Consider the following 16,745-nt stretch of genomic DNA (forward strand, 5'->3'; position numbering starts at 1 on the left):
AGTAGAGGGGTGACGGAACCTATGCATGAATTCACTTGTACATCAATAACTGCACTTATCTGAAACCTGAACACTTCACACCTTTTAAAAAATGCTCAGAAATGTGTATAATGCAAATAAAGTGCACATATTATGAGAAAGTGCACAACCTGTTTTTCCTTTGGTAAACTCTAGCTTCCCACATTTTGACAAACGCATACAAAAATGTCCAAATTTTGAGAAGTGTTTCACTCCTCCTCCTACAGAAATTGTACAAACCAATAAAAGCAATACAATTTTTTTTGTCATCTAGACAATTCTGGGAAGAGCTAGTAAGTCATGTATTCTAGCTTTAGGGCATCTCAGAAGTTATTACTGTGCATGTATTGTGTAGACCTGCCAGTTTTAATCCTTTCCCAGTGATGTCTAGTTTCAACGTTATTATATGATATTGAAAGCGACGACATAGTCTACTGTGCTATATGCAAAACCTTGTGGGGATTGGAAGCATTTGAATGCCAATTTCCTGATAATCTTAAATGAAGTGTGCTCTTTACATACTCCTGCAATAAGGGCTATTTTTATATTGCCAAGGCATGCTAAGGGACCTGGTGGTGCAATAAAATGATGAAATGAGTCTTGGTAATGAGGTCCCTAGTCACCCAGCCCAAATTGCGTGCCTGGAAGCCAGTCTTCTGCAACACGGATATTCTCCTTATGCTGAACTTTCAGACCTTTCTAATAGGAAAGGGTAGACTTTCAAAAGGCACTTATTTTTAGACTGCCTCCTTAATGAAGATAGTCCACTTCCACCATTGTTTTGCCCTTTCCTTTGTAAGCTTGTAAAGTCATATCAGCCGGCACCCTTCAATTATTAAAAAAAAAAACTTTGAGTTTCAACAATTGTTTGCTTCAAGCATGCTGAGTATCCCTTTGTTTTGTACACTGCCGCTTCCTTTAAAAAAGAAAGAAAGAAAAAGAACAGCTCACAGTTTTTAATTAGAAAAAGTACTTTAGAAAAGAGAGGGTGGATTAACTCCACCTCGGAAAGAAAAATTAAATTCTGACATTTTGTGTGAAACTTGCCAGAGCTATTTTCAGTTATTTTGAAACAACACTTTTTTTTGTGCGAGATTTCCAAGCACAATTCATGAAACCTTTATTGACCTTAGAACCCCAAATAATTTCCGCTCTGCATACCTTATGCATCATGTTTAGAGATGGGCACAAACTGCCAAACCAGTGGTTCATGAAAGTTTGGTGGTTTTTTTTCAGCTGAACAGTGGTTGGTACTTCCCAGCTCCACACAAATTGGATTAGATGTGGGGTAGATAGAATGACTTCAGCCTGCACATTTGTTTTATTTTAAAAATTTAAAAAAAAACCAATTTTAAAGATGTCTGCTATGCAAATTCTTGAAGCTAGTTCTCTGAATTTTTCCAGGTTTATCCCCTTTATCTCTGCTATGTCTCCAAATTTCTTATCCCTTAGTGCAAACAGAAATGTCCCGAAGGGACAATGAGTCCCCCATTATCCAAGACAGACCACCAGGCTGTCAAAACAGCTCTTACTGTCAAGAAGTTATTCCTCAGGTTCACGTAAAATCTCTATTTTCACAATTTGAATCCATTACTCCAAGTCCTGCCCTCTGGAACTTGAGAAATCATGCTTGTTCAATCTTCCGTGTGACAGACTTTCAAATATTTGAAGATGGCCACCATATCACTCTCAGTCTTCTCTCTTGCATGCTGAGCATACTCCGCTCCCTCAGCTGTTACTCAAGGCTATGTTTCTAGACTCATCATTTTGTCTGACTGTGCCCCCATGAAATGCAAATACAAGGCCATTTTTGCAGAATGACTTCCAGTATCCCTTGGCCAATTTTCATTCCTTTCCCAACTCAACCACAGGACCTTGGTGGATCCAACTGGTACCAACATTGTCTTTAGTTCAGCACCAGCCTAAAACTTGGCTGTCCACTTGAGTGTTTGGCTTTTTTTTTCTTTTTTAAAGTTTGTTGTTGAGTCTTTGTTTTGCTTTGCTCAGATTACTAGATAACTATAAATTGTTTTTAAAAAATGTTCAGTTAGTGAAGCATTTTAACTGTTTTAGATTCTTTTAATGTGATTTTATTTATTGTAGACAGATCTGAAACCTGTCTTCAGGGGGGCAAGTTATATAATTAGATTAATTATTTATTTAAATATAATTAATAAAATATAAATATAATTAATTAATTAGAGGAGTAGGGGAGAAATGGCCCCCTCTTCTAGTGGTAAAATAAGCAGACCTGCAGAATGTGAAGTTTAGTAATTCAAGGCTGTGAACTGTTACTTCAAAAGTACATAAGTTCTACCATTTTCTCCTACCGTTGCGGAATTGGTTGCAGTTGAGTCTAATTGCTTCAGATAGATCCTTCCCTTAACTGACAGAGTCCAGCTCATTTCACTATTCATGATGCACCCAAATGGATAAAAGCAATCTTTATTCCTTCAGTGCTTCTAGTCAAACAGCTCAGCCATATGTATTGGATATGCATGACAGTCATTTTTAACCTTGAAAGAGAGAGTTTCCAGCTGAGAGCAGCTTAGCATACACTTAGCACCTGCTGACTTCCCCAGAGATTCAGTCCTTGTCTCCCCCTACCAGATCATCTGCCAAACCGCCACATGGATCTAATTCTGAGTGTCAAGTGTGGTAATGCATAAAGCAGTCACATCATGTGATCTCAAGCTGGCAGAGAAATGGATTAATTGGGCAACCTCTCCTTAGTGGCCAGCCACCAACTTGGCAGCCCATCATCTCTCTCCAAATAGAAACTAAACTTTGGGTCCAGGAAGAGCGAAATCCAAAATCCGAAACCAAACCAAACTGCTTAGAGGCTCATATCTCAGATACTTAGTTGCAAGTTTGTTCTTGGGGGTTCCAGTTTGGAACCAGTGTAAAGTAAGTTTTCAGGAAGCTCCTCTGTTTACAGTATCAAACTGGATACTGCATCTGGTACAAAATTAATTTACGCCACTGAAACCCAAAGTCAGTTAGCTTATAAGCCAAGTCAAATAGGTCTGAGGTTCTCAAATGCATAAGAAACATCTATTGGAAGAAGCTTAATTATGTTTGTGAGTCAGAGCACCTCATTTACTAGTTAATTTATCTTTTCATGCATATCGCAGATGCCACATTTGCAACCTTGCTCCCTATTCAGAAAAAAGAAAGCTCCCAACTAGGACAAAAAGGGAAGCACGGCTGGAGACAGGCCTCGCTCAACCTCAAAGCTGTCCAGCTGAGGCTGTTCACCCAGTGAGACACATTTAGGAGTCTATAAGTCGCCTGTTAGGCATGACTCACAGAATGGAGAAATATGGACTTTGTGGTCTGTCATCTGAAAATTCTATTTATTATTATTATTGTTGTTATTGTTGTTGTTGTTGTTGTTGTTGTTATTTATTTATTTATTTATTTATTTATTTATTTATTTTAATTTATATCCCGCCTATCTGAATCACATAGGACCACTCTAGGCGGCTATTATCCCTGCAGATAATGTATATGTATTCAGTTAACTGTTCAAGTGCTCACTGTGGCTAGTTAGCTACAAGAGATGGGCATGAACGAACTACGAACCCGAAAACCAAGCTGGCCCATGGTTTGGTTCATGGTTTGGTTGGCGCAATCTGTTAACGCCAAAATGAAGTGAAGCACGGAACATTTTTCCACTCTGCACTTTGCTTTGCTTCAACAAAACTGATCCCCACTTGCCCCCTCCCCAGTGTTCTCATTGCTTGGTGCTGCCTCCTCCACCTTTTCCTCTGCCACCTCCGTATTCAATGGCTGCGGCCCGGCTTCCCCTCCAAGAGCCAAGCCTACTGGCTCCTCACGTGCTCAGAAGACAGCAACCAGCTTCAGGAGCCGGGCCTGCTGTCTCTGCCCATGTGGCTGCCTATCAGCAGATCAGGCAGTGTGGTGGCAGTGGGGCAACAGCAGCTATCAGCTGACAGGAGAAGGAAGGCCCTCCCCCCCGGGCATAACTCGAAAATGAAGTTCAGTTTTCCTTTTGGTACCTGGTGGTTTGTGGCTAGCCACGAACCACAAACTGCCATTGTTCAGGATCATGCCCATCTCTAGTAATCACAAAGTCCCTGCTCTCCCTCCTTATTGGACTTGATAGCCCTTCAAATAAAGGATTCCTTCAAAGGGGCAATCATCTTCTGCTAGTGCTTCAGGTGTCTGTGCAAATTGGTTCCAGCCATTGGTCTACTATAACAGGGATCTTCTTTATGCTCTTACCAAGCTCATGCTGTGCTTAGAAATCTCTAGCTGTGTCTGTGTGGCTTCTTGCGAAGGGCAACTACTCCCAGCAAACACTATTGAGATTGTGTGACGTTGTATAAATGCAATAACAATATGCCATGGTGGGAATGTGAAAAGTGAAAGTGTACAAAACAAACACCTTCATGTAGGCGAAAACAACACTTCAGCTGATTAGCATAATTGAGGTGAATGATTCACAGGCCATTTTGAACATAACGCTTGCAGAGAACTGAAGGAGATGTGTGCAGGGAGTGCGGTCTGTCATATAAATAAGGTGCTGTGTTATGCTGAAAAGCCCTTATCTTTACTGCAGAGTGCCTCAGTTCTGGCACTTCTCAATACGCATTTGTGGCAATTGTGTGTGCAGTTTTGGTGATTGTGTGTCAACAGTAAGCCACTCTAAGTGATTGTGATGCGTTTGAGAATCATTTATTTGCAAGGCTGCCTTCATTTCCACTGAAGAGGAATGTTTGGTTGGTAAGAATTCTTATTAAAGGGCAAAATTGCCCTTTGTTAAATCCACCAGCAGCACTGCAAAAATTCAAGCTGGAACAATGATATGGAATAGGAGCATAGAAAGCTTTCTCACACCAAGTCAGAATTTTGGTTCATTGATTCTAGTATTGCCTTCCTTGATTGATAGTAGGATTTCAAATAAGAATAGGAATTGTCCTATTCAAATAGAAATTGCCCTAAGGAAAGGTGCCCCTTTAACAGTAGGAGAGAGACAGTATGATGTAACAATTAGAGTACTGAAGGAGGATCATGTCACGGATTTGGAGACAGGAAAAATGCAGAGTTATTGAAGACACAAGTTCTTCTTCTTTTGCAAGACGGTTGTATTTACAGTTATTTACAAGTATTTACAGGCAGGCATCACATCAGCATGGCAGGAACTCTTTACACAAACTGGCATAGTGGATAGCAGCAAATGGAGAAGAAAGAAGATGATGATACACAGACACTGTTCACTTATATACATATACATGGCATCTCTAGTCCAATCAGAAGACACATGACCATCCTCTGCACCTGGTGTCTTCTTATTTCCAGACATTGCATCATCTTCAGAGTGACTCAGCATATTTACATCTGTGCACAATGGCAGCTCGTTAATAATACATTTATCCAGGTTCAGGCCTACAAAATTCTATATTCTGACAGATCAGGATCTTTGGGGAAGAGGAGGAAAGACAAAGAGGAAATCAAGGTAAAAAAGCACAGATTCTGTAGACATGAAATCTTCCCAATCACACCTTTAGTAAACTAAAGGTACAGCTATATTAGTAACAGGGAGTGAACTAGTCTGGAGCACTTCTTTGGAATGGCTGGGCTTGAACAGAAGGATGTAATCAAGCCAGAACATTCACACAGCTTCTCCAAAGCTCCCTCCACCCTCACTTACGGAATCTCACCTCGTTTCTAAGGTGGTCTAAGTAGCCATTTATTGTCATAGCCCTTGGACAGCCATAGGGTAGAATCTTTTAAACCTATTACACATTCAGACTGCAGAGTCAGAGAAGTCAGGACATCTGTTTTTATGAAAGTTTTCCAGTAAAACAGGTTGATGTCAGGAAAAGAAACCCGGACAACCTTAAATTTTGCCTTGTTCCAGCTCTTATGGGGCTTAAACATATCAGGAAAGGGGGGGATGAACTAATATAGATCACACCAGCAATGTGGTCCTAACTGGTATGCCTCCTTATTATACTGCCTAATGCAGCAGGTTGAGTTGATTCGTCAGGGTGATCAATCCTATACATGTGGTGGTTTGGTGAGGAGTCAACGGTGACCCCATGATAGAACATTCTACTAGGTGATTGCACAGCTAGAAAGCTGATTTTATTTGGACTGATCCTAATCATTCCAAATAAACAGTAGGTTCCACCCCAAGACCAGTCTGGGAAATACTGGTCTCAAGTAGGGATGGTTTGGAACATTCTAAGAAGAATGTCAATATTTTTTTTAATAATCCCAACCATTCCAGCAGGGGTCTACAGAGAAGGTTAACTCTCACGTAGCTGGCCTCTAGATCAGTAAGACACTGTTTTCTGTTCTTCCAGGTTCTAAAGTGTTAGCTGGATTACTCTTTTGCAGCAAAAGAGGTTTCAAGAGGTCACTTAAGACACAGCTCTTTATAGAGGCCTCTGATAAAAAGCTCAAATGAATTTTTCATTTGCCACATGCCCTGCCTGCCCTACTATGGGCTACGTCTACCCTGTCATGGCTCGGTGGTGTCAACTGATGTGACTGGTCTTCATTTTATGGTCTATATTGTTTGATTTTTCACTATTCTTATTTGACTTTTTCATTTGTTAACCCCTCAGAATTTTGCTTTGGACTAATAGGATGGTGCATCCATTTACGAAATACATAAACTATAAATGAAAGGAATAAAAAAAACCCATAGCATCTTAAAGGCTAATATATTTGTTGAGCTTTCCTGCAGTACAATTTGTTTCAAAGCATGACTTCTTGCTGTTGCTAAGCAAGACCACACACTGAAGCCGACTCCAAGGTATAGCCATACCAGTGTACTGCAGCAAATACAACAGAGTATTTGCGAAGGCTTTCACGGCTGGGATCTAATGGTTGTTGTGGGTTTTTTGTGCTCTTTGGCCATGTTCTGAAGGTTGTTCTTCCTGATGTTTCGCCAGTCTCTGTGGCTGGCATCTTCAGAGGACTGGAGTAGGAGCTGGAGTAGGAACTCTGTCCATGCATGTCAGAATATGGAAATTTTGTAGGCCTGAACCTGAATAAATGTATTATTAATGAGCTGCCATTGTGCACAGATGTGAGTATGCTGAGTCACTCTGAAGATGATGCAATGTCTGGAAATAAGAAGACACCAGGTGCAAAGGATAAAGTCACGTGACTTCTGATTGGACTAGAGATGCCATGTACATGTATATAAGTGAACAGTGTCTGTGTATCATTCTCTTCCTTCTCCACCATTTGCTGCTAGCCACTATGTCCGTTTGTGTAAGAGTTCCTGCCATGCTGATGTGATGCCTGCCTGTAAATACCTGTAAATACTGTAAATACAACCATCTTGCAAAAGAAGAACTTGTAAGTGTCTTCAATAACTCTGCGTATTTTTCCTGTCGCCAAATCCATGACAATGCATGGACAAAGTTCCTACTCCAGTCCTCTGTATTTAGTATGAGCTGACTAAAATTGCAGCAAAACTTGTGAACAAGGGCCCAGGTGGGAGTGGATTAGGAAGGGTTATTAAAATGAGAAATTAGATCTTGAGCATTACTTTCCCCATCTCTGACACAGAGCAAGCCCATACTGTCTATAGTCCCTTCACCAAATATGGTCCAGATGCAAGAACCCGTTCAATAGGTATAATTGTATGTTTGGACAGCCCTTTACCATGAGAAATGGCTTATGGAATCTTATATTGACTGATCACGCTATGTCAGAGTTTTGTTCAACACCATGTTTCGTATTTCTCTGTCTGAGCTAAAACAAAAACAAGCTCTAGTTAATGCCATAGGCTTTTTGATCTGGATGGCTTGCGATGTGTTATTGAAGCATTAACAATGAATGCTGGACAATCAATTCTCCCACCAGCTGTGCTGAGGTTGTCTTTTGCCAGCAAATTGCCTTGCGTCGTGATTATTATCAATTTTTAAACCAGTAAAAAATTAATACTTGCTTTCAAGATGATTTGGCTCCTGCACAGAACTGCATGGAGGGTTGTGGTTATGTAGTATTTTTTTTCAAGTATTCAGAGTTCAGAAATAGCTGAAGCTTGATTGTGCAACTTTATGCTATGCAACTCGGTTGATATCGCCCTGCAACAGTAATATTTAATTTCATTAGAGATGGGCATGAACCTTGGTTTGCAGTTTTGTGCCGGTTCGTATGCATGGTACCACCGGTGCAGCACTTTCCCTTCCCCCACCTCCCTGGCCGATGACCCATTCACCAGTCAGACCATGCTCCTCATCTTAGGCTGCTAAATGGGTCCCTGGCAGGAGCATAGGTTTGCCTGTCCTGCCTTCTTGTCTGAGTGGGCAATCAGCCAAGAAGAAGGGACAGGTAAGCCCATTCTGCCAAAAACTGGTTGAACAGCTGAAGAAGAGGAGGAGAGGAGTACATGTCAGTTGGTGAGCAGGGGAATCTAGCCAGGGAGGTAGGGGAAGGGAAGGTGCAACACCACAAGTTTGTGCCTATCTCTAAATTTAATTTAATTTAATTTAAAGCTTTCTATTCCTCCCCCCCCCCCCCGAATTCACATTCCTCCAAGGGTCCCTAGGAGTTTTTGTTGGGACTTTTTACAACCTTGCATGCAGACTGTGGTTGGAGTAGCTGGGAGGGACCTTTCTTGTCTGCGATGACTGTCAATCTATCCAGCACTAACCAATCATTTCTTCCCACCTCTGAATTCAAAGAGAGTCCAGCCTCTCTGCTGAATGTTCCATTCCCTCTCTTTCGTCTGTTGGAATCAGTGTTTGTTTACTGTTGATCTGTTCACAAACATTTTTGTTCTTTGTCCAGCGAATGCCTCAGAGTGAGTTATTGAGACCTGAAGTGCCAGTTAAAAAGAAAGGGGTGAACTATCTGGGAAACCTGCAATTGTTCTCCTCTTTGAGTCTTTCTCCTCTACGGACTCACACAAGGAATTTTACCAGAAGTTCAAAACTCTGCAACACCTTTTGCTCTGTGAAATGCCAAAGTCTGTGTTCTGTGTTGCCTTTCTCCAGGAAAAGTTTATGTTAAAATGAACTTCATATTTCAATAGCAAGCAATATGTGAGTTTGTGGGTGGGAGAGAGAGAGAGAGAGAGATAGATAGCAATTACAGTGTCTTTGTTAGAAGAACTGGGTGAATAATTCCAATCATGCGCTCAGAGCTGGCACTTGAGACTGTTCTCCAAGACTCGGTTTCTGTGCATTGTTTAAACTCGCCTTAAGCAGATCTGCCACAAACATCTGCTGTGAATTTTTTCAGACCCTTATTTACAATTTTTTCCTGCACTATCCATAAATAGTGATGCATAAGCCTGAAGAAGTGGATTTTATCCCCAAAAGCTTGATGTGTGGGTTTTTTTTTTTATTTTGGTTTTTTTTTTTAGTGGCCTAATAAAAGAATCACCTAAAGGTATAATGGGTGTCTTCTTCTTAAAATGAACTTTTCATGCTCTTGCTCAGAAGCAGGGCTAGAACATCACTCAGCAAGGTGATGTGATTAGTCAGAAACTGAGGGTGAAAAATTAAGTAACATAGTTACCAGTGTCTAAGTTACCTTTTGCTAACGAGATATTATGCAATTACATTCCAGAAGTAATACCACGAGCAAGAATAAACTAACTTTGTTGGCATGATGGGCAATGTTTTCCAGTTTCTTTCAAACTGCCCATCAATTATATTTTAAGGATTTTTCCAGCCATTGTGGCAGGAATTTTTGAACATTAATATTGCTTTTTTCAAAAGTAAGAAGCGTTCGCGCGCTGGAGGGGCGAGGCAACGCCCTCGTAAGCGCAGCGTTTTTTGCTTCCTCCGGTGCCGGAAGCGCAGGCAACAGGGGCCACGTCACCTTGCTGACGCAGGCCGGCGCTATTTAAGGGAGCGCCGGCCTGCTGCAAGGGGCTTTTGCTTCTGGCACCGGAGGAGACGGAGTGCGGAGCGAGCTCATACCTTAGAGGCCAGCGTCGGGATCCCACGCGGTTTGGTTTCGCGGGCTGTAAGCCCGATCGTGTGTTCAGTGGGGGAGGAGGAGGAGGCTGCAGGAGTGTGAGAGAGCGGGCGGCGGTGAGGCGGTCGGGCTGCGTTCGCGGCTCCGACCGTCAGCTGAGTGTCTTTTGTTTCTTTCCCTCCTCGCTCCCCCTCGCCCCACCCCACCCCCTCCTTCGTTCTTGGGAGATTAATTTTCTCTTGCCCTGGCCAGCTGCCGCGGGGATCGGGTGAAGGGCAGGCGCGGCTCCGCGGTGGTGGGCTGGGGACAGGGGGGGTGTGGGTGGTTAGACCGCGTTGGGCGCGAACGCCCAGCGCGGACGGTGCAGGCAGGGACTGGTGGTCCCTTGTACTGAGGCTTGGCTTGGTTGTGGGGTTGGGCTGCCTAGTGGGGCGTTGGGAGTCACTGGGTTGGCTGGTACCCCCCCCCCCCTTCGTGAAGCCTTGGTATATAAAGAAAAAAAAAAAATATATATATACTTATTATTGAAATATTGGCAATAAATAATAAAAAGGGGGGAGAAATTAGTGGAAAAGGGGAGGCCGCGCTCCCTTAACTGTGTAGGGGTTTGGGGCCTCATTTGGTGTGGGGCATTAGCCCGGTCAATAGATAAGTAAAGTTCACGAATAAGGAGCTATAACAGTGAGGTACATTCAGGATGCCGCCCAAGAAAGGAGGTGGTAGGAAGAAAGGGAAGGCGCCAGCGCGGAGTCAGGTGAGGAGCCCGCAGTCGCCCCTGCAGTCATCTTCTGAAGATGAATCTTGGGCCATGCTGAGGGAACTGCATTCTAAGGTTGCACACATGGAAGCTCAGAGATTTGAGAAGCGAGCCCCTGGTGGTGATGAGGTTACACCACGGCGGTCGGCTAGGGAATCAAAGGGAAAACGGAAGGCTGAATTGAAGGCTCTTACTACTGAACTAACACGGCGTTTTGCTGTACTTGAGTCTGAGCAGGGTCATGAGATTGGTGGCCATGATGGAACCGAGGGCACATCACCGGAGCAATTGGACAACAGGGGACGTAAGCGGAGAAAGACGGAGGCAGCACGCAACATGGAAGCTGGGGAAGGAACGTCCTATGGGTATGACCCATATGAGGACCCAGCTACGTACACACCTGAGGCCGCTGATGTGACAAGGGGTGAGAGAAGGGGTGAGTATGACGGATTACACAACACATCAGGGCAAGGGGTGTACTGGCCGTGGTTTGAGGGTCGTCAACAACCTACAGGATCTTACAACATGGGGATGCCGCCGCCCATGTCGGGGCCTGGGCATTGTTGGCCACAGATGGCCCCGCAGTGGTTTGGATGGGGTACACCTGGTACGGCATCAGGTAAGGCCGGGACTACATTGGAGGGTAGAGAGGCGAGTTTGACACTGCACCCGTCAGTGCCTAATACAGGCTACAATTCGGCTCCGTTTCTCTATACGCCTTACACAGACTACAGTACGCCTCTAGGCGATCATCTGACGCCAGCAATTAAAGAACGGATTTGGAGAGGCGATTATCTGGACTTCTATGACCTCTTGAATAGGGAATATGAGGTGAAGGAGCTGGACAAAGATGATGAGAAAATTAAGGAAAAACACAGAAGGAAGAGACCAGATAGAAACTGGAACAATTGGGTTACGGGTTTCACCATATATGCAGGGGTGTTGGTAAAGATGCAGCCCTGGAAGGCCTCAGCCCTGTTTCAGTATTACGATATAATGCGTAGAGCGAAGGCTGAATTTGAGGGTCAGGCGTGGTTGCGGTATGATGAAGCCTTCAGGATGAGGAGCGCCATCAGGCCGGAACTGCGCTGGGATGAGGTACACCCTGGGCTCTGGCTACAGCACATGTCGCCAGCTAAAACAAACCTGGGTGACAGGTTCGATTGTGGACACCTGAACATCAAGTTTACTGGGAACACGGGTACCCGCCAGGGGGCGGGGCAGACGGTTCAACCCCGATTGCCCTGCTACGAATTTAATAATAGGGGGTCATGCAGCAAGTCTCCTTGCAGGTTCAAGCATGAATGCATTACCTGTGGGGGAAAACACCCGAGATCCAATTGTTTCAGGGCTGGAGGACAACGTCAAGGCAAACAAGGTGGTGCCAGTAGGAAGCCCGAAGGGGGTGGCAGCTCTTCTGGAAAGGGGGCCAACGCCAATCAAAATTGATAGATTAGAAGAGGGCTTATGGCATTATCCCAGGTCAGATGATGCAGTGTATTTGCGAGAGGGGTTTAGACACGGATTTCGGATACCAGCATTGGGTAGTCGAAAAGCATTTTTCGCTAGGAATTTGAAATCAGTTAAAGGTATGGAGGAGGTGGTTTTGACGAAAATTAACAAGGAGGTGAGTGAAGGTAGGGTACTGGGGCCATTTACCAGGCCGCCATTAGTGGACCTAAGGGTTTCACCTTTAGGAATTGTTCCCAAGAAACACCCAGGGGAATTTAGGTTGATACATCACTTGTCTTATCCGGAAGGTGATTCTGTGAATGACGCAATACCGGAGGAGCTGTGTTCTGTTAGATATACGTCATTTGATGAGGCGGTGAGAATGGTTAGATCGTGTGGCATCAATGCGGAGTTGGCCAAGGCTGATGTAAAATCGGCTTTCCGTATTTTACCTGTTCATCCGGATGATTTTAACTTACTGGGTTTTCAGTTTCAAGGCCAGTATTACGTGGATAGGGCTCTCCCTATGGGGTGTTCGATCTCCTGCGCGGCCTTTGAAAAGTTTAGTACATTTGTGGAATGGCTGCTTCGTCAGAGGATTGGCTGTGCACTAACAGCGCATTATCTGGATGATTTTTTGTTTTGTGGACAGGCAAACACTGGTAGATGTTTTAGGTTCCTGGAGGCTTTTCGGGAGTTAGCGGCGGAGTTGGGGTTGCCATTAGCTGAGGAGAAGACGGAGGGGCCGTCTACGACCCTTACCTTTTTGGGTATTGAATTGGACACGATTCAGCAGGCTTCCAGATTGCCGCTGGATAAATTGGTGAACATTAGGAAGTTGGTCTGTAGTTTTCGGGATAGGAAGAAGGTAACCTTGAGAGAACTGCAGCAATTGGTGGGGCACTTGAATTTTGCTTGTAAGGTGGTAGCGCCAGGAAGGGCGTTTGTAAGGCGTTTTTCCAGTGCCATGTCAGGGTTGAAGAAGCCTTTTCATAAAACTCGGTTAACGCAGGGAATGAGAGAGGATCTGCTGGTATGGGAACAGTTTTTGGAGCAGTTTAATGGGGTTTCTTTTTGGAGGTCGGAGGTTAACCTTAGGGCGGATGTCCAGGTAAATTCCGATGCCGCCGGGGGTTTAGGATTTGGTATATATTTTCAAGGAAGATGGTGTGCAGGGATGTGGCCGGAAGAATGGCATCACTTAGGTATTACCAAGGACTTAACCTTTTTGGAATTTTTTCCAATAGTTGGAGCTCTATGGTTATGGGCAGATGAATGGGCCAATACGGTGGTGCGGTTCTGGTGTGACAATCAGGCGGTGGTGCACATCATCAATAATTTGACGTCACGCTCAGAGAGGGTTATGGAGTTGGTTCGGGCATTTACTTTAAAGGCACTCCGGTTTAATGTCATGGTGCATGCACGGCACGTGCCTGGCGTAGATAATCGGATAGCTGACGCTCTTTCACGCCAACAGATCCGGCGTTTCAGGGAATTGGCACCGGAGGCCAGGGATCTGCCAGAAGTGCTTCCGGCAGAGGTCTGGCAGATTGGCGTGAGGAAGCGTCGCGTGCGATAGGTATGGCTTTGGCCCCGAGGACGGGAACAAAATATAGAAGGGTATTGAAGGAGTTTGCAGAATTTCGACACAGGGCACATTTGGAATTGAGGTGGCCAGCACCGGTTGAACACATACAGCAATTTATTGTGGAATTGCATAGGAAAGGTTTGGCCCCGGGTACTATCCAGGGTAAATTAGCGGCCTTAAGATTTTATGCGAAAGCAAATGGATGGGCGGATATGTCAGGTGAATTTAGAATTAAGAAGATGATTGAAGGTTGGTCTAGGGAGAGGGGTCGGTCAAGGGATGACAGGACCCCTATATCACCTGGGATATTGATGAATTTAGTGGATCTATGGGGTACGATATGTAAAGACGGATACGAAAATGTGCTTTTTCGTACGGCGTCGTTGGTAGCATTTTTTGGAGCACTCAGGATTAGTGAATTGGTAGCGTTAAGTAAAACGGATGGTTCCCGTTTGGCTTTACAGAGGGCAGATGTAAAGATTCATAATGATCAGGTCATACTTAGGATCAGGAGATCTAAAACTGATCAGCACGGGAAGGGTGGACAAGTGCAGTTGGGACGATGTAGCATAGTCAAATTGTGCCCAGTGCGAGCGGTCAGTCAGTTTCTGGGAATCCGGGGGAACGCTGGAGGTTATTTCTTCCAACATGCAGATGGCACACCACTGACAAAATATCAATTTTGGAAAATAACTGACATGGCGCTGGAAAGAGTGGGGGTGCAGGGCATGCGGTTTGGTACGCATTCATTTAGAATAGGGGCTGCCTCCACTGCGGCAGCTCTGGGTTACAATGCTGAAACAATCAGGCGGTTGGGTCGTTGGTCGTCGGGCTGTTTTAATAAATATATCAGACAATTGCCTAACGTGTAGGTAGGGGTGGTTTTTGTCTTTCAGGTGGAGAGATGCCGGAGGCGCGATGGACCGTTATGATGGTGGGACATAGTTTCATCTATTGGGCGGCCCGTCACGCTGCTGCTTCCCATTGGGGAAGCGACTTGGGGCTCGGAGCCCAGGCCTCCATTACATGGAGGGGCGTGCGCGGCATGCGATGGATTCAATTTGGACGGCTTACAGCCTTTGGAGGTTCGCCTCCTGACATCTTGGTGGTCCATTTGGGGGGCAATGATTTGCCTCAAGTGCCTGGTAAAGCACTGATATTGGACATATTGCGGGATTTGGATAGGCTTCATGCCTTATATCCCAGAATGAGGATCGTTTGGTCAACGATCATTCCACGCTTAAAGTGGCGTGGTGCTATTAATGTGGACAGGGTAAATAATGCCCGTCGTTTGGTTAATAAGGAAGTTTGCAGAAGTGTATGCAAGCGCGGATTGGGTTCGGTGATTGGCCATCACAGAATCTTAACATCCAAATTGGAGTATTTCCGTGAAGATGGGGTCCACCTGTCCGAGGCAGGTTTGGACATTTTCCTGGATGATTTGAGAGGGGGCCTGCTTGAGGAATTTGGTTTTCTTGGTGGGCTCATGGGACATAGCCGATGCTAGTCCTCATGTGGTGGCGGGTAGTGCGGGAATAACTGGTCGTCACGGTGTTTCCCTTTTGGTAATATTTAAGTAACAGTGCGTCAATGCTGACAGTTCCTGCGGATCGTGCGATTACAGGGCTGAAGGCAACTGAGGCGCTGAAACACTTTCGGACCGAAAAGTCATTAAAGGAGATGGCTGGAGGTCCGGGGTGTTTTAATTAAGCCTTCCAGGTTCCACCGGTCGGTAGTACAGCTGGAACCTGGGGGCTGGGACTCGCCCATTGGCATATAAGGATTTATTTGGTGTTATTTCCCCGCACTACCGCAGGTCCCCTCAATAAGGATTTGGTTTTATTCGATTTAAGGAAATCTAATTTGGCTAATAAAGTGTGGCCCATGTTTAATACCAAAATGTATGTTGTCTGCGTCTTCATTTCGGTACTTGGGGAAGCAAAACATAATAGAAAAGTAACATACTATAAAGAGCTGCCTTTCTCTACACTGTTGTAAAGAGTAACAACACTGGACTGCCTCTTCAGCATTCTAATGAGCAATGGGAATAGATTGCTTTTCAAACATAAATTCCCATCTGCAGTGGGAGGGAGGGTGTGTTCTGCACCATCAAGTTGGAATCGACTTATAGAGACCCTGTAATAAGGCTTTTGAGGTAGGTGAAATAGTTAAGGAGTGGTTTTGTCAATTCCATTCCCCCAATGAGTTCCCATGGATGAGTGGGGATTTGAACCCTTGTTCATCAGAGTCCTACTCCATCACTCTGTCCATTACACCACACTGGGATACTGTTCAGTGGCTTGCTCTACACATTCCCCTTGACTTTTCATGAGGTCAGTCTGTATGCCATGGAAACAGAGGTCTCGTTAACCCAGTGTTCAGAAACTGTGGAATACAATAAGGCCAGCAAACTGGCCACAGTAGGAAGGAAAAGCAAAGATCTATTTTTAATTGGAATGAATGAGATGTGTTGCTTGTACTTTTGGCAGCTCGCTGCACGACGGGAACAATTGCCTTCCCTTGCCTAACACTGAGGGCAGGAGAGGAGGAAGGAGAAGAAACATGAATCCCAACAAAGATGCACATACATTTATTATTTACTTTCCCTTTCATCCATTTTTAATATTATGTTAAACAAGGGATGGAGAATCAAAGGCTTCATTGGGGACGTCAATGCATTCTGATCTAGTGTACTGGTTTGGTAACTCCTTCAGCAACACAATTATTTATTCTGGGTTACACAAGAAAATCAAAGGTATGGTGCAGAGCAAAATCACACCCAGCAGTGCATTTCATGTGCGGAAACATCGCTTCTGGATACGGGGTCATAGATCTAACTCAGATTTGCCCATGGCCTGGTGTCACATGCTTCGGAAAAACTACTAGGAAGTCTCTACATCCGTAGGGTCAGAGGACGAAGCAGCAGTGCACATTTCCTCTGCTGATCAATACAGTGGTGCCTCGCTTAATGACGATAATCCATTCCAGGAAAATCGCTGTTAAGCAAAAACA

General features: G+C 44.6%; 1 protein-coding gene across 1 annotated transcript; it reads left to right on the forward strand.

Moving 5' to 3' along the window:
- Positions 1 to 10,604: 10,604 nt before the first annotated feature.
- Positions 10,605 to 15,682, forward strand: LOC144584403 (uncharacterized). The gene is made up of 2 exons (XM_078380478.1): positions 10,605 to 11,129; positions 14,630 to 15,682. Exons 1-2 carry the CDS (start codon positions 10,634 to 10,636, stop codon positions 15,238 to 15,240), a joined length of 1,107 nt encoding a protein of 368 aa, XP_078236604.1. The 5' UTR covers positions 10,605 to 10,633; the 3' UTR covers positions 15,241 to 15,682.
- Positions 15,683 to 16,745: the final 1,063 nt, after the last annotated feature.

This window comes from Pogona vitticeps, chromosome 10 (genome assembly GCF_051106095.1).
Source record: "Pogona vitticeps strain Pit_001003342236 chromosome 10, PviZW2.1, whole genome shotgun sequence".
In the NCBI taxonomy this organism is placed as follows: domain Eukaryota; kingdom Metazoa; phylum Chordata; class Lepidosauria; order Squamata; family Agamidae; genus Pogona; species Pogona vitticeps.